The sequence below is a fragment of the Aptenodytes forsteri genome, unplaced genomic scaffold (assembly GCF_000699145.1).
Source record: "Aptenodytes forsteri isolate BGI_AS27 unplaced genomic scaffold, ASM69914v1 Scaffold83, whole genome shotgun sequence".
Classification (NCBI taxonomy): Eukaryota; Metazoa; Chordata; class Aves; order Sphenisciformes; family Spheniscidae; genus Aptenodytes; species Aptenodytes forsteri.
Genome location: NW_008795371.1, coordinates 5,711,144 through 5,732,984, shown reverse-complemented (window position 1 = coordinate 5,732,984; position 21,841 = coordinate 5,711,144). Strand labels below are relative to the sequence as shown.

Sequence of the window (21,841 nt, the reverse complement as noted above, 5' to 3'; positions counted from 1 at the left end):
TGCATCACTTATTTTGTATATTCTTTTATCATTATTTATATTCCTTCCTCTTCTGTCCTATTAAACTGTCTTTATCTCAACCCATTAATTTTACTTTTTTTTTTTTTTTTTCCTATTCTCTCCCCCATCCCACTGGGAAGGGGAGTGAGCGAACAGTTGGGTGGTGTTTAGCTGCCTGCCAGGTCAAACCACAAGTGTTTAGAGCTCTCATGAGACATTCAGAGAAGTGATCAATTGATATTTAATGTTACTTTAAATGAGTATCCTTCATCTCAAGGATATCTAGTGACTGCAGTCACTACTTGACAACAATCATCCCTCATATCTCAGATTATCTGAAGTTTTGTTCATTGAACCAAACTTCAGTTTCCCATAGAATCAACTTGTTAGAGATTAAATTTTCTGTGTTGGTTAGCTGAAAGTTGTTGCATTTTCACAGTTGATTTGATTCCACCTATGGCATGCAGTAACTGTGTTCTTCTTGAAGTAAGAAAGCCTTAGATTCATGAATGGTTGCAATAGGGCTGGAAATCAGTTTGTGGAATTAGTTAATTTTGCAATTTCTGGTATAAAAAATTGCTGAAATGTAGCATTTATATGTAATGTATTAAAAAGTTTTGATTTTTTTTTTTTTTCAGACTGATGTAGAGATCTGTTTGATTGGTGGTAGCTGCAAGAGTCCTGTTGAAAGATTTTGGAATGGAAACAATATGGTGTATATTCTACAGAAAGCAGTAAGTGTTTATGTTAGCTGTTAATTTTTTAAATGTAATCTAGACTTGAATTCCCATCAAATATTTTCATATACCTTGCATTTTTTGACTTGTGGATTTCTCTTAAAGCAACACAATGAAGAAAGTGACCCAATGGAAGAATCAAAAACAGATGATGCTATTTATGCCTCTGAGCTTTTACCAAAGGAGAGTTCTGGACCAGTGGCTCTTTCTGTCAGAAGAGCAAAGTAAGTGTCAAAGGTCTGTCTCCCCTTTTGATGTCATTTTCTTTTGCAACTTTTGTTTCTCTTCCTGATATTCAGAACCTGTATTATTTTCAATCCCCAAAAATTAAATTACTCATTAGTTTAGTGAGGAGATAGGACCGTTTTTCATCCTGCAAAATGGCCTCCCCTGGCTAAAAGTATTCCTAACAAAGTAGCTAAAGTGAAGGTACTGGAAAAGCACTTGTGAGCTGTCCCATTAGGTTAATGGAACTGTCTGGGTGTAGCTGAGCAAAGAAAACTTACTAAGACTTCAAAGCTTGTTTTTCTAAGGCTTCTGTTAAAAAAAAAAAAAAAAAAAAATAAATTTGATTGGGGTCTTTGGCTGTTACTAAAATTCCAAGGCATGGTACCAAAACACGGTGACTAGTTTGCTTAAGTAACTTATCCTTTTAACATGCTTAAAATGTAAAATTCAATTATGATTTCGGAAACCTTAGTCTAAATTAAAATATTAAATATATTCTCAGTTATGGTATCTTATTTCCTCCTTTGTGACTTCATTATTTTACCTGTAAAAAGAGGATTGTAATACTGCATTCTTTTTTTAAACTGATTTGATTTCTGCTAGCGAAGCATGGTAGATAGGAGTTCAGTTTTATGTGAGGGATAGATTTAGCTATACTTGCTGGCATCTTATTTTTTTTCCTGTTCATATCTCTAGGCAGTTGATTTCCTTATATACGATGGTACAAAATCCAAACATGACCCACTTGAAGATAAGTGAATTGGTTGTGCTTCCTCCCCTCTGGATAAGGTGTGACGGTTCTGATCCTGAACATACTTGTTGGCTTGGAGCTGAGCCTCTCAAAGCTGGAAACAAAATCACAGGAATCAATTTTCATATGGTTACATGTGATGGTAAGGTTATAATGTTACAAATAAAATTTAATAAGGAAGGCTTAAAAATGTAGGAATATTGATGTAGTGGTGCTATCTTTGTCCTTTGTGTGATGTTGGCTTGGTACTGCTCTATATTCCTTGTTTTAAAAAACAAGGAGGGGGGGGAAGAGAGAGAAAAAAAGAAAAGATGTTTTTAACCCATGCCTTGTGGGGGAAATAACTTTTTAATATACTTAATGCAACAGTATCTGTGCAGGCCTACCTTCACTCAGGTGCAATAACTTAGCAAATTGAAATTGCTACCATTCAACTTCTTATGCAAGTACTGACTCTTACTAAACATTTATATGTTAACACCAGCTCTTATTATCAATAGGACAAATGAAAGAAGAATGTCTGCTTTCTAAAGGACAACATGAGTTGTACTTAACCAAATGGAGTATTTGAGAATTAATTTTAAGTGCCAAATTTGAATTGTGTCAAATGGTTTTTTTGATTCTTTCTTTTTTCCTTTCCTAGGTCCTGCAGCTGATAAAACCTGTTTTGCAAACATGGAAGAGCTCAAAATGGCACATAAAATGAAACATCATTCATCTATTGTAGGTTTTTACGATCTGTCATGCCTCCAATCTAAGTTTAAAAACTCTGGTTTTGGATTTATGATACTGGTTTTGGGAAGCTTTATAGATTTTACTTAGAATCTCATCTTAGTATGATTCTATAGCATAATAGTCTCTTTTGAAGTAACATTTGAGTTCCCTATGTTGTAATGCATTTGTCTGATATTAGACCTATTTGTGTGTGTGTGAAATCATTTTAAAAATATTTTACACAGGTATAAAACAGTCAATGTTGTGGTGGTGGGTTTTTTTTTTTTTAAATCTGTTCATTCTAGGTGATGACAAAAGGATTTGCTCAGTATGAACTTGTTAGAGCTGCTGCAATAGAAGACACAATTATAGAATCTGAAAGCAATATATACGTTGATATTACGTGGAATACTGTAGATAAGATTCTGGAGACACCCCCACTAATTTCAGCTGCCACGCTGGTAAGTCAAGAAGGAAAAAGCAAAGCAAGCCAACCCAAACTCTTTCCACAGCTTACATCATGAGTAGTGTAAAGGAGAGAAAATAAGTTTGACTCTTGACATTTGTGTTTATTATTCTTTATATAAGCAGTACAGTATGTTCATAATCTAAATTATAAATTATGCTAATATGCATTTCACTAATGAAAATTTTAGGATGCTTGATTTCTAAAGTTTGAAACTGACATAAACTTCTGGAACTTTCAGAATATTACACTGGAGTCTGGGGACCCCAGAAGTCCTGTATATCAGCTATTTAGAGAACTGCAGTTTCTCCTTGTAAGTATGAGTGAGAAATTCCAATTTCAGATTTACATGGAATGGTGATTTTGTGTTAATAATTTACTTTATTTAAAACTTCATCACGTGTTTCAAAGTTAACTTTAAGCTTTTAGTTTAGAATAACCTTTGAGTTCAGTTTTAGGAATCTTTAATACAAAGAGGACAAATCATGAACAGGAAAGCCAGGAAATTAAAGAAGTTTCTAAATTTATGATTAGCTGTACAGAGAGAGATGTATGATTCTTGGAGAGGTTAACTACAGTTTTAAGTATGACACATGCAGAACCTTAAAAAAGAACTGATTTGTGTTGTTTGGGTTTTGATGCTGCCTTTAGGCTTTGGCCGAAGGTTTGAAGACTGGTGTGACTGAGTGGCCTGAGCCCTTAGAGTCTGAATCAGCTGTTGAACTGGTCCAGGAATTTCTGACTGGTAATTGCTGCTTGTTACATGGGGGGAGAGGGATGTCACATTTCACAGAAATAAAAGGAAATTCCACATACGCTTTTTAAAGTATTAGAATTAGAGATGTTAATTTCTATCCTATAACCACCTGCGCAAAGTGGTGAAATAGGTTACTCAGTACATTGCTGTCATTTTTCTTTTTGTAACATCTTCTGTAAAAGTAATAGTTGTTTCTTTATAAAATGACGCAATTATATTTAAAAAGCAATTGAGAGTTCTTGATGCGTCTTTCAAGTTATCTGGCAGGCACATGAACTTCTAAACCTGCTAAGTGTCCCTTTGGTGGTGGAAAACAATACTGTGATGACATCTTAAAATAAAGCATCCAAAATCACTGATTCCTTCTGAAAACTGTTGTGAACAATATGTGTCTTGCCAGAAGTTTAAGATATTAAAAAACAAATCTAAAAAGAGAATCAGATGTAGGAATGCACCAAGATATTTTCAAATGCAACTGTAAATTTTTTTTTTAGTATGTAGATAAAACTTGGAGAAACGGACAAAAACTCTCTCTGACAAATACATGTGGAAGAAAATGAGACACACTTATTAGATCACCTGCTACCCCTTACTGCTTCATCACTGAATCTTAACAAGTTAATGCTTAGATAACAATGTAGTAAAGGTATATGGGGAAAATGTAGAGCTTATAATAAAAATATTAAGAAATGATCTTTTCAGACTATATGCTTAGCCAGTAAAAACAATTTTAAAATGGATAAACTTTGTCTATTAGCCATCCAGTCAGTGTATCTGTTAATTATTATGTGCCCAGTAATTTATACGATTGGTTTGATGATTTTTTTTTTCTCATAGTGGTGAAATTTATTTTTCTCCTCTACCAGATTTAAAGAAGAAACTGGATGGATATTGTATATCTGGAAACAGTAATGAAACAGAGGTATCTGCAATTTCCTACCAATTGCCTTGTCATCTTGTTTCCCTTATAACTGTAGTTATTTTGAATTTTGACTAAGTCTTGTATGTTATTTATGTATATATGTAAATACATAGACATAAAGACGTAAAGAAAGATAGATCTCTTTCTGTTTCTGCTGTGTAAAAATAATGGAAGAAGGCCTTGCAGGCAAAGTTAGGAATTCCATAGCTATCCTGTAATAGAAAGTCCACTGTAATTTTTACCTTTAGAAAACCTCCCTCTTTTTTTTTTTTATTCTAAATGGTCTACCAGTGTCCATTATACATATTTTTTTATGTAATTTAGTGCTCTGAAGCTATTTTGATTTGCTTCTTTCCCTTCCTTTCTCACTACCAAAAGCTTGCAAATTGAACTGTATTGTATCAACTGCAATCACACTCCCTTGTCTTAACCATTGTCTGTCATCTCCTAAAGCTATCAGTTTCATGATGTCCTAGTTTCTTTCAGGAACTCTGACCTTTGTGCCATTGCGTTCTATCACTAATTTGCTTTTCTTGCCTAATTTAATGATTTTGGACCAATTTAATGGTATCAGTTAGATATCTGTCCTATTTATCTAGAGGTTTATGAGACTCTAAAGCAATGGACAAATTCAGATTATAAAAATGTTTTCAGTTATAGTAAGATTTTTTTTTTTCTCCCCCCTTTCAGTCTACAAGAAAAGGTTTGGGTCTCTTTCCTATTGAGAGGGAAGTTGCATTTTGTTAGTGAGCTAAAAATATAAAGATTTCTGTATTAGCTAAACCAGAAAAATTCAGGATCAGGAGAACAGGAAAATTGTTCTGAGAATACACGTATGTATTAATTTTGGCCTCCCAGGACACTGCTAGGTCATACAGTTATTTAATTATCTAACCCAGGACACTGCTAGGTCATACAGTTATTATCTATGAGTTCAGCATAGCATAGGTCATATTCTGAGTTGGTGCTTGCTGGACTGTGTTCTTGCTATTTACCAATGATCTGTGCATCGTGCCGTTGTAAGGCGAAAAGGACCATCTTGAGCTAAGCAGCGGGTTGTTACTGGACAGTCTGATTGAGCTTTACTTGGCTACGATCAAAAGTCTTTCTGATAGTAGGCTTTGCTTCCTGGTCCAAAGATAGCAATTATCCAGTGTGGTAATTCTGAAAAGAATTAGTCTCACTTTTAAATAAAAATATGCTTCCAAATTACTATGCAGTAGTAGTTTCTATGCAGTAGTTTCTCTGGAAAAGGGGAAAAATTAGTGATGCACCCAATTTTGATCTCTGGAGAAAATTCCAATTCATAAGGTCTTTGACTCTTAGGCATCCTTTTTTTACTTAAGACAAACAAACTCTTTCAGAAAATCAAATGTGACACTGCTGCAGTGGACAGTTCAATAAAATCAATCTTCAGTGAGCGAGGAGACCTGGATTTTGCTGAACAATTATGGTGCAAAATGAGAAGTAAGTGTATTGTGGTATTTTACCCCATCTGTTTTCATTTAATTCTTCTGTACACTGTATCTACTATACTGTCTTGCTTTCTCAGTGAAATGAATTTGAATTTCTCTGAGTTTTAAGGACTGATCAGCTCTTCAGAAAATTGTTACCAACAGGCTTTTTCTAAAAGAGCTAATTTTAGGTATGTAAGATTATATACTTCCTTACAACATATTAAGGTAGACCAATGTTCTCTAACAGTCATATGCAGTTCAGTGGTGTCTTTTGGTCATTGTTTCTTTGGAGTAACTCTTTTTAAAGTCATGATATGACAAACGTAACAAAAAGCAGTGCAGTCTGCCATTTCAGCTATTATTCTTCAAATGAGGGGTTTCGTTTTTGCAAGTATGTGTTGGCCTATTGTTATTGACTTAACAGCTAGAGAGCAAGCCTGGATTGATAAATAAAATATTATATCTTTTTTTCTTAAGGTGTCAGTTCCTATCAGGAGTTGATAGTGTGTTTTACACTGATAATAAAATCCTTGGAACATGGTGAGATACAGCCATGGGTACGTATTTGTATTTCACAATAAATTTTATAATTTTGAGTTGTTTGAAGTAGAATATAGTTCTTGTCACTTAACTGCTTCTCATTTCTGTGTTGTATTGTTTTTAAATTACTTTCACATGTCACAGTTTGCTTCTGTTTCCATGGTATTGTACTTCTAAACAATGTTTATGATGTTTTGTACAGAGTTACATCACAAGAAAACTTTTCTAATTTTTAGATTCATCAAGGGAGTAGCAGTTTGCTAAGTAAATTGATTCAACAATCTTATCATGGAAAGATAGAGGTCGTTTCCCTCAGTGGCATCACTCCAATTCAAATGCTCTTGGAGATTGGTTTAGATAAGATGAAGAAGGATTATGTCAGTTTTTTCATAGGTAAGTCTGATATCTGTTAACATGATTAGAAATTCAAGATAAAAGGTACTCCATGCACGAAATAATGAAGTTTTTGGTAACCTTGATCTCACGTCTGCTCCCATCTGCTGAAGTGCTGTTTCCAGCCTCCTTAGTAATTGTACCTTTTGGTTGTATATGGTTTCAAAATAAAAAAAATGAATTTGTTTCAAAATAACTATAGCTTGCATAACCATGTATTTATTTTTCAATTTGAAAAAACCCTTTAGGTTGAACTTCAAGTAAAATAAATACCAGATTTATATAACTGTGGACTGTTTTGTTTTCTTATCTGTTTGCTGTAGGTGAAAAAATAAGACCCTCATGCTCTTTCTGTCTTCTCCTTTGTGGTCTACATGGGTTAAAAGCAAATGAGGCAAGGGTCTTTATATGTAATAGCTGTGTTTGTACAGTCTGTAGTATTTAGAAAGATATTTTTGATTACTCTTGTATGTATATTATACTGGAAATGAAAGTGGAAAGACTTTTGTAAAGTACATTTTTTCTTGAAAACATTGTGGCTTTGTTTTCAGTACTATAGCTTTATTTTTTTTCTGAATCTGTGGGAGGGGGGTTGTGTCTTACCATTGTTGTTACCCACTTCTTTTTCCTTCATCTCTTCATTTCTTGATTTCTTTTTTGCTTTGTCATCCTGTTTTCATTCTTCGTTTCATTTGCTTTTTTATTTTCACTATTTGTAAACCTCTATGTCCCAAGGAGGATGGTTGGCTCAAAGTATGTGGTAGGTTTCTTCATTGTGCAGCCTTGGTGGTAAATAAGATAATGCCTCTACCATGCCATTTTGCAGGGTTTTTCTTGTTTTGAATGAGTAATCTTGTCAATAAATAACATCATGGTCCTAGTGACTTTGTGCTTTTCTTTGGTAGAATTCCCTGTTTGATTACCTGAATGTTGCTTGTATTTCATCTGACACTATGTAGTAAATGTTAATTTTTTTTTTTTTTTTTCTTCTCCTCCTGTTCAATTCACAGGCCAGGAACTTGCAACATTAACCTACTTGGTGAGATGTGCTTTTTTTTTTTTTTTGGTAAAAAAAACCTCTGAAAGCAGTATGAAATAGAGCACATTTAACTGATGGTGGGATGCAAGTCGTATCATTCCTATAAGCTGAGAAACTGAATTGCAAATCATGAGGATGGAACACCGTACTGCAGAAATGTCATTATGTTGTTTCCTTATTCATATATTATTTCCTAGGTATCTGGTATGGGTCGTTGTCAGGCAGGACAGTGAACCTTTGTTCATACTTTGATAGCATGGAACTTTGTTCTGACTCTGCTGGGCCATTCTTAAAATTTTGGCTCTCAAGCAGGAAAATTATTTTAGTATACTGAGGATGTGTTGTGTGTCTGTAGAAATTGAGTGTCCAGTTAAGAGCGGAAGCTCTTTGCTCTTCCAGGATTACTTCATTTCCACATCAGTAGACCTACAAGAACAAGTTCATCGTGTTCAAAAGCTTCACCATATGCTGGAAATAATGGTCAGCTGTACAGTCTTACTTCAGTTTAAACATGAGAACCTCTTCCCTTTGACACAGTAATTATTTCATTTTTACTTCTTGCTCTTTAAATGACAATAACAAATAGATTCTTTTCAACAGTTGTGAAGAAACTCTCTTCAAAAAAAAAAGCAACTCTCCTTACTGTTGATGATTATGAGACTGCAGAAGTAGCAGTTGGATCTTCCTGTTAAATTTTGCTTTGTGACTAAAATTGAAAAACAAAGGAAATCATAAAATCTGAGAGTATAGTTAATTTTGCACGAGGTTTATGCAGCGTTTGGAGCATTTCTCCAAAGAAAGTTAGTAACTAGTTGATTCTTATTGTAGAATTTGCATGAAGTATTATAAGGAAAACCCTCTAAATGAGAAGCATGTGTTTCAACTGCCGATCAGACCAGCACTTGTCAAGAAGTTCTATCAAAAGTAAGAGAAACTTCAATCTTTGCAGCATTAAAATTCAGATGTGACTGAATACTTGGCTGAATTTTGACATTTCTTGATTATTCTATCAGTGATAGCCCAGAAATATGGAAGGTGGACATAAGTAGTGGGCATGGACAGAAGGAGGTTAAAACAACATGGCAAGTTAGTACTAATCCTCCAGTTGAACATATGACTTCAAACACTACAGGTAAGGAATATTTGTGGTGACATGAAATAATGAAAGTACACATTTCAAATTCAGGTTTTTATACCGGGTTCAGTGGATCTGAACTTTTTCTTCAGCAAAAGCAAAACGATGTTTTGTCTTTTAATGGAAGGGTGAGATGGTATAGAATGTAAAAGATTTTCACGAAGTGGTGACTTTCTGTCTTCTCACCTTTCTGAATTACGTTTTTGGAGTTAAAATGACAGAACAGTTCCAAATATGACATGATTATTAAATATTCTACACAATATCTTCTAACTTCTTTCTAAAATCTTTGCTAGTGTATCTGAGAATGGGTTTGAAGATAAATTGACCTGTTATTGAATGCTGGCCTCTAGTCAGAGAAGCAACCAGGTGCTAAGGAGGGAAGACATGCCTTGCTGCAATCAAATGTAGGACAAGTGAAAAAGCATGAGAACAGGGAAGAATTAAGCATATAGACGGGTGTAGAAAAAAATTGCCTTTTTGGGGTGAGGTTTGATACAGGGTAATACTTTGGTAAAGCTTTCCTGTCATTCTCAATTTTTGTCGTGAAGTGCTTCTTTCAGTAAAACTGAAGTTTTGAAACCAGTTCTTGAAGTTGCTACAGGAACTAATCTCTACAGTTTCTCTTTCTAAGAATAGTGTCTAATCACATCTTTTTCTTTTGTCTATGCAGGTCTCTTTTCTGATTCCACAGTTAATGGAAGCAGTGAAGAAAGAATGTATTTTATTACAATGGCTAAGTGCAGTCAGGTGCATTTCACATAAATGCATGTTAGTCTACAGGCAGGCACTTGAAAGGTACAGTAAAGAGGAAAGTTCAGCATTATCTGTGTCCCAACAGTATATTTAGAAACACTCTGATTTGAAGAACAGTACATCTTACTGAGTCATTTGCTTTGGTATGCTTGAAGTGTGACATACACAGCCATAATTCATCTGTACGTGTCTAGTTTGTTTATAAATGTTGTGCAATTATGAATGTACAGTATAATTATTTTGAAACTATAGAAGACATTTTTGTTCATATATTTACAAACGTTCAATAAAGTTCTGCACTTCGGGGTTTTAAATTTTATTTTTATTCATTAAGAATGCAATCAGACACTGTTCAAAGTGTGAATTATCTTAACCCAACAAAACAAGCAATATTGTCATGTTTTCCTGATGTCAAGTGACGTTTCATCATCCAGATATATTTGGAAAGCTGTTCATCCAGGGCATTGTGAACTTCTGACAGTTTGATTTTCTTTGTCCCTGTATTTGTATTTTGGAGTATTCTTGGATATACTTCTCTCTCCTCTTCAAATTCACTTTTTCCCCTCAATGCAAAGTGAATTATTTTAACAGTGTTGTCTTGCATACCTTTGCATAATTTTCTGAAAAAAATCTTCAGTATAACTGGCTGGGCATGATCATTTAAATATGTTGGGATTAATTCCTGACAGTTGCATATGTTCTTATGTTGATTAGATAGCGTATGTAACGTTTTGGTAGTGTAACTTTAAACAATTACATAGTGTAGTATATGCTGATGAACTAAGTTGAGACAGAAACATTCTGCATTGAGACAGAAGCGTTTTGCATAGAAGAAACTATTAACTATTCATAAATAAGAATAAGGACAATCCCAATATTCATGCTTTTTAAAAACTATAAATTTCTATCATTTCTGGTTTCTCCTCAGTAAATCTTATTTCTTATCCCTTTCCTAATATTACATCTTAATAACTATCAGTTTAACAGTTAAAGCCTTTGAAGGGAAGCTAGGAACAAGGTAATTTTTTGGATTTATGTACTGCTACTCTGCATTCAGTATATGCACATGCAGTGTTGAAACTGTAGTGCAGACTAAATAGGAAACTTGTTTTGTTGCTTTGCTTTAGAGGAATAATTTCAAGCACAACAGAAGGACAAGTGTAGCCACATGGCCATATTCTGGAGCAAATTTTTTATAATCATGTACTTAACTTGTTCCTACCTGCAGTGGAAGTGAATTTGAGGTGGAGTATTACATTCTAGAAGTGCTTGGATTACATATAATACACGTTTCTGTGTGTAATATATTATAAAGTCGTATGAGGTCGATCTAGTTCCCTGTAAACAAAACTAGAGGGATAGGAGTCCTTGGTTTAAATCTGACTCAGCAGTTGTCATCTTTGATGAATCACTTCAAATAATTCTTCTCCACACCTAGATAGTAAGGTATACTAATATCCTAACTATACTATATCCTAACTTTTAGACATGAATAATAAGTTAATGTTTGAGCAGTGCTCTTGGAATATTTAAATCCTTTTCTGTTTTAAAATTATGTGTCTGTCTCTCTTCAAATAGCAGTTACATGCTAATTAAAAGTTTATTGATGAACAGACTGAAATCAGAATTTGCAAACAGCTTTTAAGCACTTGAAATTCATACTGGCAAGATTTCAATCACTTTAATCTTAGCTAACTATTTTTGTGGTGAACAAAATGTATAGGAGTTTCCGAAATAATAAGAAACATAAAATCTGCCACTTAAAATTAGTAGAAAGTAATGCAGAAAGAAAATGTACTTTGGGTTTTGATAAAAAAATTTAAATTATGTTTTAGGAATTGAATAGAAAAAACTATAAAAGTGCTAGGTGGATAGGTAAAGTACTATTTCTTTATCTTTACAGTGGTATAAAAAGAGGCATCTGTGGTAAACTTTAACCGATATAATAAAACAGCTGCATTTTATTATGCAAAATGAAGATGTGTGTAAGCATGCAATTTTATCTGTGATTTCGAAGGTAGAATATTAGTAGGACAATACTGATGAGTATGCAGAGTGTGAAAACTGTAGGAAGAACAATCTCTGTCACCATTTCCATGTGAGTAATCAGGGAATCTAAAATTTGAGAAATGAGTAATATGTAAGAAATTTAATCTTCTGGAGTATACTAATTGTTAACTTAGACTTAACATAGATTAAGGATTTTTGAACATTTATGGCTAAAATTATTTTGTTAAATGTTGACATTGGCATAAACAGCAAATGAAACAAACAAAAAAATTTCCTAAGTCTGCAAAAGCTGGAGCAAATCCATGACAGTTTTCCCTCTCTTTTTTTTTCTTTCTAAGGTAAATTTTTGAAGATATGTTAGTGCTCAAAGGGCTGCAAAAATTGTGCTTACTATGAATTAGCTTCAGTGCATTAGCAGTATTCTACTGTTCCTTTGATTTTTATTCGTGTCTGTCCCACCCCCACCGTCAAGGGAAGGGTAAAAAAGAAAATTGTCAAAGAGAAATCCTTGGGAAGCACTTGAGCCTTTTTATGATTGTTTTGCAGCTCTTTGAAAAATTAAATGGGTTTTATTTTGTAGAATTTTGCTCCACAGATAAGCCTCAGAGAGTTCAGTAAACACAATTAATTCTCATAGAACACATCACTCAGCAGTTGAGGCTAAGTAGGATAAACTTAGGATGACTGCTTTGATGTTTTCTACCATGTGGAATTTCTCTCATCCTTCTTATAAGACTTTATAATACACTTCATCTTTCTTAAAAGTTTCAGAAATCCACTGCGGTAGACTATTCTAGTTCAGGAATTATGAAAGGTCCTGAATTACATTAGGAAGGTCTTAAGTGAGATGGATTAGCCTGGCACTGTGGAAACAGCAGGCAAAGTCTGCTGTATTTATATATTCTTGAGCAGCTGCTGTAAGTTGTGCTGTCATTAGCTTTGTTACCAGGAGTATGAAAGAGCAGAAATGTGGCTTAACGCTACCTTAGGCTAGTACTTAGCCCATTTTTTTAATAGTTGCATTTTAGGTGGAAGTCAAACATTTTAGAGATTTTCTGTCTGCATGGTTGTCTTGATTTCTCTGGCTTTGTTTTATGTTTGAAAGAGCATTTAGCACTTTTATTATTTTAAGGATAATACTGTCATCCCTAGCCTTGACTTTACACAAACTGTAAGAGTTACTATTTACTCCATTAACATCTAAAGTTGATCCGTTTAGCTACAGTGATTTTAGTTGGAGGGAGTAAATAAAAGCATTTTTCTTTAGAGGCTTGTTGTATTTGAAAGCCATTGTGCTTTCAGGGAGAAAACTCCTTTTAGGACCCACTAATACTAGTATTCACAGAGAAATTTAAAATCCGAAAGTTGCATATTATGCTTTTATAAAACAAAACAGAAGATACATAATTACCTGTAGCAAGGAGTTGGTGTGTGGTAGAGCAAGCGTCCATGGCCTTCTGATACCAATTTTCCACCTGAGAAGGTTGACATGCAGCAGTTCTATTAGACTGTAATATTCTGTCTCATTCACAGCAGCTTCTTTGTCCCTGAACATTTGTCCACTACAATTGACTTGAAACTATTTTATTCTGTCAACACATGATTTTCTGAAAGTTTCTGAAATAAAGATCTTTGTGATCTTTATTGCAATGTTTCTTATAGTTAATTGTTTAATAAAATTTTAAAAGCACATATTCCATATTATTTTCCAATAAGGTAGCACATATGTGTAATTTTCTGCCTAGAAATCTGACAGAGCACTGGTAACTTACGATTTAGAATTTTTGTTCACATCAGTAAGTCCAATTAGAATTTGTGAAATGCTTTAGAAACAGTAATTGAGGTTGTTTCCACTTTCTCTGCCTCTGGAGGCCTGTGTATTTAACGCATCCCTAATTTACAGAACCAAAGTGTCAAATTTCATGTACCGTATTCATGCAAGTTGTTTCATGAAATTCAATGTGATATTTGCCCATATATTGAAGAAAAAAGAAAAGAAAAAGAAGAAAGAATATAATTAGCAATTGACATCACCTCTCTTGGATTTGGGAATCCATTTGCACTGATAATCTTTTTATAATAGTCAACGGATGCCTTTGGGTATCGTGGTTTGTTCTTGTTTTTAAAATCAATGTGATAAAATCCAAATCTTTCAGAGAAGCCTTTGTTCCATTCAAATTTATCCAGCAGTGACCAGGCAGTATAACCTTTGACATTAACACCATCATTTAGAGCTGTAAACAGAATACAAATTATTTGTTAAACTTGTTGCCTATGTTTGTCGTCCTTAAAATATGGTTCTGTAGGTGTTTTGTTTTATACCAGAAAGAGATAGGGAGGAGGACAGAAAAGTGCAAACTATAAAGTAGTTTAGATTCTTTGAAAATGTTATCTTTAGCTTAGAGGTACTAAAGCTCTAAGAATGGTAATTAGGTGCAATTTCTCCTTTCTGAAAGTGGAAACTGATGATCTATTACAGTATTAAATCTCATGTAGGTCACTATTTATTCACATCAGTACGTTTGGCTAGGTTGTCATTTTTGTGAAAATTTATTAGTCTAGTTTGCTGTCCATTTTGATCTGTGACTATTTCTCAGAAATATATCATTAATTTATGATATAAATTACAGGGGTAAAAAACAATCAGAAGGTGAAAATGCTCAAAAAGCTCATGCACTAAAAAGATGTTTTTAAAGTTACCTTTCAGTATTTCATTAATATATCCTTTCAGATACTCTATCCGCCATTCATCACACAGTTGAGTACACTGTACCTTTTCAGAAACTCCATTCTCTGTCACATAAATGAGAGGGTTCCCATACTGTGTCTGCAAAGACCAGTTCATATAAACAAAATCATCTTACTTTGACAGAACATGAGATTCTTAGTAAAATGCATTGAAAGCAACTTTCTAGATTTACTTACAGTTACCTTTATTAAGAAAAATGCGTAACTAGGAATTTAAGTTAACTACGGTTTTTATTTTAAAATCAATGAATTCTGTAGTTTTCTGAACTGAAATTAAGGTGGGTTTTTTTGGCAAAGAAACTTCCCAAATACATAGGTGAAACTGTTGAAAATCTAAAATGGTGTAAGTGCAGCTCCTGCAGCTTCTGCATGTACCCAGACATTTTGTTCACTTCCTTTTAAAGATTTACTGTGTAATCACCTTAATGAAGTTGAGTAATCTTCTGAATCCCCAAGGCACAGAATATAACCATTTAGGTCCTGGAGCCGGCCATTTTGGGTCCACCAGTTCAGCCAAATCACGGTCAGTGTGGTAACTGGACACTTGTAGAAAGGGAAAGCTCTTCTGTATAGCATAACGAGTAGTAAAATGACCTATTCCCAGGAAATCTGATGTGCCTTTAATATAGGTTTTCTCTTGCACTGAGAAAGTTGGTAATCTTGACGTCCCCAGGCCCTGCTGAGCACTCTTCCTACCTATCAAAATAATTATAGGAAACACACTTCTGAGGAGCACAGAAATTTGTTTTCTTTACCTCACCAACAATAAATACGGTTTTCCTGAACTTAGCGTAGAGGACAGTTTAGTCTGATTGCTTTTTTTAAGATGAAATAATCTTTCAACCTTTTGGTTTGGAGAAGCAAGTTGGCTATATACGTGGAGAAGACAGTGAATTAAAGTGTGTGGGTTTGTTTGTTTTGTTTTTTCCAAAGAGCATGATAAATGTCAACAGAATGCTTGGAAACATTACATGACAAGAACAGAAGTGCTTTACTACTGGGTATGTTGCCTATCATCTTCATTCTGTGAAACAAAGATAGCGGAACCCTGTAGAAATGCATGTGATGAAAAACTCCTGGTTTTTTGTCCTTAGGTGGAAAATCCAGAAAAATATTTAACAACTCCCTGTCTTGGTTAGGACAGTAAAAATGGACTATGACTGAAAAGTGAGGTAGTTGCTTCCTTGCCAGTTTGGAGCACTCAGATGTGCAACTGTTGGGCTCAACAGTCGCTCAACTTTGTAGTTCTAGTATGTCCCCCAAACTGCTCAGGAGCTGTGTCTTGCCAATGGGCTTTCTGTTGCTTAGCCTTGTTTCACCTGTGTCCTCATACTTGACTAAACTGTATGTTGGTCAGGGGCTATTCCATTGTAATATGCTGTAAGTGTGTAATTTATTCATGTTACAGTTAGTTACTGGGGCTTACCTACATAATTCTTCATAATTTCTGGATAGTCTCCTCTGTAAATGGGATTTGCAAACCATCCCAAATGAAACTGTATGTATCTTTCAGCAGCGTCTCTGTCTGTTTGGCTATGTGAATCAACAGGTTCACCCCAGCTGCTAGTTAGGGAAATTCCAACCATACCTTAAAACACAAAGTGACAATTCTGCAGTTTATGCATAATCTTTAAGACTTTAATATAAATAGAAGCATAATTATGGAATGAATCCTTATTACCTTGCTGCTTACTACGCCATTTGTTATTGTAAGAGTGCCATACCTTCGCATGAGTCTGTAAGTTTAAAAAAAAAAAAGCATATGCACATTTTAATCTGTTATGCCATAGTCAGTATAAAAAGTAGTGAAGATCAAGAGCAGTTTTTGCACTAAGGTGTGTCTGAAAGTATCACACAATTTTTAATGTATATTGTGGAAGCTTTCATTCCATATAAGATGTCAAAAAAGCATTTATGCAAGATTCCTTCCCTAAATTCCAGGAGGTCCCCATGAAGGTAATATGCAGCATTCAGTATAGTGTTCTGTCCAGTGTCTCCAGTCTCTGGATGTCTTTGCCTAAGTTATTCAGGCAAGTGAAAGTTTATTTTTACGAGAGTTAGCCTTACTGAAGTCACTTGCAAAATTCAAGTTCATTTCAACAGGTCAGGATTTTACTCCTTGTTTCTAGAGTAACCTGGATATTTTCTTATTCAACCAGTTTGAAACATACTGTGAAAGAGACACTTAAATTATAAGGAAAAATTTAAGTTGTTGGAACAGTGTCATTTCATGCTACACCTGAATATGCACTAGTGGTTTAAAGTCAGGTGATAATTTTGATGTGCTAGTTGGAAATGACAGCATTGCAAAACTGCATTTCTGTTTAAAGAGCACAATCAAAAAAACTTAATCAGTCTGCTAAAAATTCTTAATTTACACATAATTTAAAGCATGATTTTAGTTTTACTTTAATTATATGGTGCGCTGCTTTGTATGCTCCGCCTCCACCGAGCTTCAGTCCTGGTGCATGTTCTCCTGTTTCATAACCCTTTTCAGCAACTGCCTACAAATACATAGAGTTAGTTATTCTTTGAACAGCAGAGCTAACAAATTTGCTACCGTCCTATGGACTTAGGTCCTGTGCTCTTCTGCATGGTCTGTGCCTCTCTCAATCTCTTCTCTCCAATCCCCTTTTTCCTTCCCCTCCCCTTGGCTCCCATCTACTGCCCCACTGCTTGGTTGATAATATGCTGTGGCTTGTTGGAAACAATGTGTTGGTGGCTAGCGTTAGTGGACTGATTCGCCAGCTTGCTGTTCCCTGATGAAATGCACGAAGGGCAAGTTATAACTGCCTTTCTGATTTCTGTGCCTCTCTCCTCTCCAGCTGATGATTTTTCAAAACTTCACTGGAATTTCATGTCTTGAAACTCTACCCTTGTGCAGAATCTGGCCACTGAGATTTTTGGGCACAAAGATTAATGGTGTAAGTCTCTGCCTCTTCCTCTCCAATTTTTAACCTACTTTTCTGTAGTGTCACTTCCACAGAATTTTGGGAACAGAACTGTGTAATAGGGGTGATTGGAAGGAAAGCATTGATAACTTACCCAAGGATTACTGAAAGTAATCCAGTGTTTCACACGATCGCCAAACTTCTCGAAACACAGATTTGCATAATCATTAAAATAATTTATCATGCTTATATTTTGCCAGCCACCATACTTTTCCTGGAGAACCTTCATAAATAAGAATTTCAAGAATCAATAATGTTATTTAAAGTTCAGCTGCCTATTAACAAAGACTTTTATTTATATTTCAGTAGCTCAGAAGGAGATTTTTTCAAAACTTCAATGTGTATAAAATGCAAATGAATAGAAAATAATTATAAGCACACTTAAAAGCATGCAGGCATCTTTAAACATTTTTCTAAAGTACACATAGTCCTAAAACTTAGAAATAAATTTCCTATCAGAAGCATTTATAATAGACATTTCACTAATTTAAATATTGTCTAACCTGTGGAAGATCCCAGTGGTAGAGGCTGACGATAGGGATAACATTGTTTTCCAGAAGACTATTAATTGTATCATTGTAAAACTGTATTCCTTTCTCATTCAATTGCTCTGCTGATGAAACGCACAGACAAGAAATTACCTGGACTGTTTTTCAAATAACTGGAAGAATAGAAATCTAAAAATTTTAACCAAGGAATTTTACATTACAGTGATGGGTATACTGTAATGGATGTGTAATGGTTAAACTCTGTTCTGCAGACAAAGAAATCTGTTTAACAGTAATGTTAAACAACCATGGTATACTCAGGAGTAAAATTACTTGCCTACTAATACTGGTAAGAATATGGTGAAATTGTTATGCTTACTTTTGATGCCAGTGGGCATAATCCGAGGCCATGAGATAGAGAATACATAGTGATTAACTTTCAGCTCCTTCAGTAACTCAATGTCATCCTGTGAAAAGAAAATCCAATTAACACATCCCAAGTCCAAGCAGAATAACTCTTCAGTTATTCATCTGTCTTAAATAGTACTGAATGCAGAAAATCGATAGAAGAGTTGCACAAAAGAGGATTCCCTCAGTTATTTTCTGCATTTGCTTTGAGATGATGGCTCTTTCTACTTGTATACTTCCTTTTTAACCATTTTTTTTCTTGACTCTCCAAAGAAGTCCTGTAATGTTTTGTGTTAACAACTATGGAAACTGAATGTTTTCATCATCAGAGGACAGAAAAATGAGTTGAGGTGTTCTGCAACACAATTATATTTATGTCAGAATTTGTAATATGCATGTTTTAAAAAATAATATAAGCCTGTAAATCTTGACCTCAAACGTTTCAGCTTAGGCACAAAAACATGATTACGCAGGCTTTCATTTACTGTCTCATACTGGAGTTAGCACAAAAAATAAATTCAGTATAAATACATGTTCTTTTTCTAAGAAATCATACATCTTCAATATTAAATGAAATTAGAAATTGATGGTATATGAGCCAGTGCAAAGAGAATTCTGATGAGGAAAGCAAATAGAGAAAGAGTGCTTTTATATGAAGAGGACCATGTAACTGAACACATAACAAGCCAGTTTTAGAAAGTATCTCAAAATACAAGCCCACAGTAGTGGGTAAACGTTGAAATGCTATCATTTATGCCTGAATCCTCTCTGAAAAATAGGTCCTGTGATCATGGTGTCAATCTCTTCTGATGCAACAGCCCAGTGAGTCTCAGAGTTCCAACCTCTCTGTGGGTTTTTATTAAGCTGCTCTTTCAAGCTTTTACTTGTTTGAGAGAGCTCAAATGAAATCTCTCCTGCATTTTCCCATTTTAGGATAGTAAGGCATAATTAGTTTCTTTCCTCTTAGTTCTTGCTGAGACCTCTGGTTCTCCCTTGGATTTCATATATGTGGAAAAACCTCAGTGGAATATAATTTTTATCAAATTAGTTGGAATTCCAATTATGTAATACTGGCTTACCACAGTCATTTGGATTCCTTTTGCTGTGTATCTGTGTTTCCTCCAAGACAGTAATTCTAAAATTGTTTTTGATAGTTTTAAGCTTGGAAACATATTGCTAATAGAGCTGCATTGATTATTTATTTGTTATCCATTCAAAAAAATGGAAAACATTCAGACTGAATTTTAAAGCATCTGATGGTTTTATTATTCTTATATATACATAGAAAACCTTTAAAGCTGCTCAAACACAGAAAAAAAGATGTTAATTTTATTCAAAGCGCAAATGTGTTCATTGCTGTTCTAACTAAGCATTTGGACTTTCCACAAAACTTAGAATATTTCTTTGGACACAAAAATCCTGAAAAACTGAGACGTATTTGGGAAATATTGTGGTATTATTGATTCTATGAGATTATTAGGAAAGAAGATTTTACTGAACTAATTGAAAATACCATCCCTTGGCTTCCTAAGTTAAATGAGCCTATAGAGCAACTAAAGCATTTCATCTTTGCTGTTATTTCAAAATGGCAAATCAGTATCATGAAATGGCTCCAGAATGTTTCTAGAGGGATAGCTCCTCTTTAATGATACCTTAACTTTGTAATAGCCATCACATGCTGAATCTCCTGTTTCATTTCCAAACACTTTCCCTTTCTTGTGAGTAAAAGCATCCCAGATACTTGGTCCTTTCCCATCCTTGTCCCAGGCCCCTTCAGTCTGGTATGCAGAACTTCCAACACCCCATAAAAAACCTAAAGGTAAACAGAAGTGAGTTATGATTTAAACATTTTCCTGCAAAACTGGTCGTTGTACTAAATTTTCATATGAGAAAGTAATTGATACATCTTCACGGCTGCATAGCTTGGTGTGAAATGTGCATGATTGCATGCCTACTGAGCAAGAGGCCAATGTTTTCTACATGAAACTTTATCGGTGCATAAAAAGGGGCTGTCTGAAAATGTGGTATAGACTAAAGGTATCCTTTTCTGATGCACTGAAAAAGGAACCTAGTTCTCTCATCTGTTAAACCTTGTTACCATTATTTTACAGTGATGAGGTAGTGCATTGATAGTGTGGCAGAAATGTCTTACTGTAACAAAAAATTAGGTTCCCACATAATTTCTGCCTGCTAGTTTTTATGGGGTTTTTAGCAATTAAAAGTTTAGCTGTTGTTACGTAAAATATATAGGAAGATTCTGGATTATTTTCCTAGTATTATACAAAAGGACATGATTAATCACTTTTGTAAGCGACTTAAAAACTTGAGCATGAAAACAAATCAGTGGCTATATCTTTTTAGTTTTGATTTTGGTTGAATGAAATGTGTGAGTGTGTATAAATATATGTTGAAGAAAGGACAAGGTTTCATAAAGCAGTACTGAAGAGTGAATTAGATAATACTAAACAGCTTGAAACAAACTCAACAAAATTATTTCACTCACATTCATTTCTTAAGTTAGCTGCATAACAAAGGATATTTTTAGTTTATAATCTTTCATTAGTTGTAGATAATCTATGAAAAAGCAGAAGAGTTCTCGGGTGTGATTTGTTATACTGTGCATCTTAATCACAGACGGGAAAGGGAGATCTGGATATGAAATATTAATCTACTAGCATTTACTCCGAGTTTACTGTTTTAAGTGACTATATGAAGTGCAGGGTTATGTGAATCCTTCTATTTCCAGGGCTAGGTGCAGAAGATGATACTAAGTATGCATTCTGCAAGAGCCTGAATTTTTGTTTCTGCCATTTCCCTGGAAGGACAAGGAAAACCTTTTGGTAGCTTTCTTGTGCAAACAGACAAATGGATCTAAAGCATTATAAAACCCACAATCAATTGTAGTGCAAAAGTACCAGCTGGAAAAGTGCCATAATAGAAAGAGCCTGGATTATTCTTTGTCCACTGGAAATCCTCAGCTGTATTCAGCCGTGTTACCGGCGCAAGTATATACCATATTCTCAAAATGTAAGTCTTCATCGCTGTTAATTTCATCACTGCAAAGTGTTCTCTGCAAGTTCCCACCTGATAAAATAGAAAAGCATTGTCAGTTATTGTCGCTCTACAAAGTAGGCTTAGGGTGATCAAAAGGGAAAAGCTTATTTTTTCTGCTGAATGGGTATGATTTTCACTGAAGGCTAAAAGCAGTGCTTGGGCTAAGTGGAAGATGCAGTTAAGCTTCTAGCAGGGTGATGAAAATGAGAAAAGAATGAAGTGCAAAATTGTACCTATTAGAAGCGCTCCCTGCATATTTTCCATAATGTTCCTTATCTTTACTATAT

The 21,841-nt window shown here is 34.5% G+C and overlaps 2 protein-coding genes across 3 annotated transcripts; one reads left to right on the top strand and one right to left on the bottom strand.

Moving 5' to 3' along the window:
• Positions 1-903: 903 nt before the first annotated feature.
• On the top strand, positions 904-10,209 carry ZWILCH (zwilch kinetochore protein). 2 transcript variants are annotated; one of them, XM_009280414.2, is made up of 15 exons: positions 904-961; positions 1,662-1,858; positions 2,360-2,439; positions 2,736-2,891; positions 3,138-3,209; positions 3,548-3,641; positions 4,520-4,575; positions 5,940-6,042; positions 6,510-6,589; positions 6,809-6,965; positions 7,976-8,004; positions 8,404-8,540; positions 8,833-8,928; positions 9,018-9,136; positions 9,813-10,209. In XM_009280414.2, exons 2-15 carry the CDS (start codon positions 1,684-1,686, stop codon positions 9,902-9,904), a joined length of 1,446 nt encoding a protein of 481 aa, XP_009278689.1. In that variant the 5' UTR covers positions 904-961; positions 1,662-1,683; the 3' UTR covers positions 9,905-10,209. The 2 variants fall into 2 exon arrangements, with proteins under 2 accessions (XP_009278689.1, XP_009278688.1); XM_009280413.2 differs by having other exon boundaries at positions 927-961; positions 2,369-2,439; positions 4,520-4,581; positions 5,940-6,048.
• Positions 10,210-11,894: 1,685 nt separating this feature from the next.
• On the bottom strand, positions 11,895-21,539 carry LCTL (lactase like). The gene is made up of 13 exons (XM_009280483.1): positions 21,416-21,539; positions 20,153-20,313; positions 18,472-18,559; positions 18,108-18,214; positions 17,699-17,827; positions 17,062-17,157; positions 16,335-16,389; positions 16,080-16,241; positions 15,075-15,349; positions 14,606-14,732; positions 13,940-14,139; positions 13,317-13,380; positions 11,895-12,010 (listed from the first exon to the last, which is right to left on the bottom strand). Exons 1-13 carry the CDS (start codon positions 21,537-21,539, stop codon positions 11,895-11,897), a joined length of 1,704 nt encoding a protein of 567 aa, XP_009278758.1.
• Positions 21,540-21,841: the final 302 nt, after the last annotated feature.

Bases quoted from the DNA above. Each gene is read 5' to 3' on its own strand.
- ZWILCH (XM_009280413.2), top strand. From the start codon at position 1,684: ATGGTACAAAATCCAAACATGACCCACTTGAAGATAAGTGAATTGGTT. The intron at 2,440-2,735 runs GTAGGTTTTTAC...TGTTCATTCTAG, and splicing joins TGAAACATCATTCATCTATT to GTGATGACAAAAGGATTTGC. The intron at 4,582-5,939 runs GCAATTTCCTAC...AAACTCTTTCAG, and splicing joins GTAATGAAACAGAGGTATCT to AAAATCAAATGTGACACTGC.
- LCTL (XM_009280483.1), bottom strand. From the start codon at position 21,539: ATGAAGACTTACATTTTGAGAATATGGTATATACTTGCGCCGGTAACA. The intron at 16,242-16,334 runs GTAATAAGGATT...TTGTGTTTTAAG, and splicing joins ATGGCGTAGTAAGCAGCAAG to GTATGGTTGGAATTTCCCTA. The intron at 12,011-13,316 runs GTAATTATGTAT...CTCAAATTTTAG, and splicing joins ACACCAACTCCTTGCTACAG to ATTCCCTGATTACTCACATG.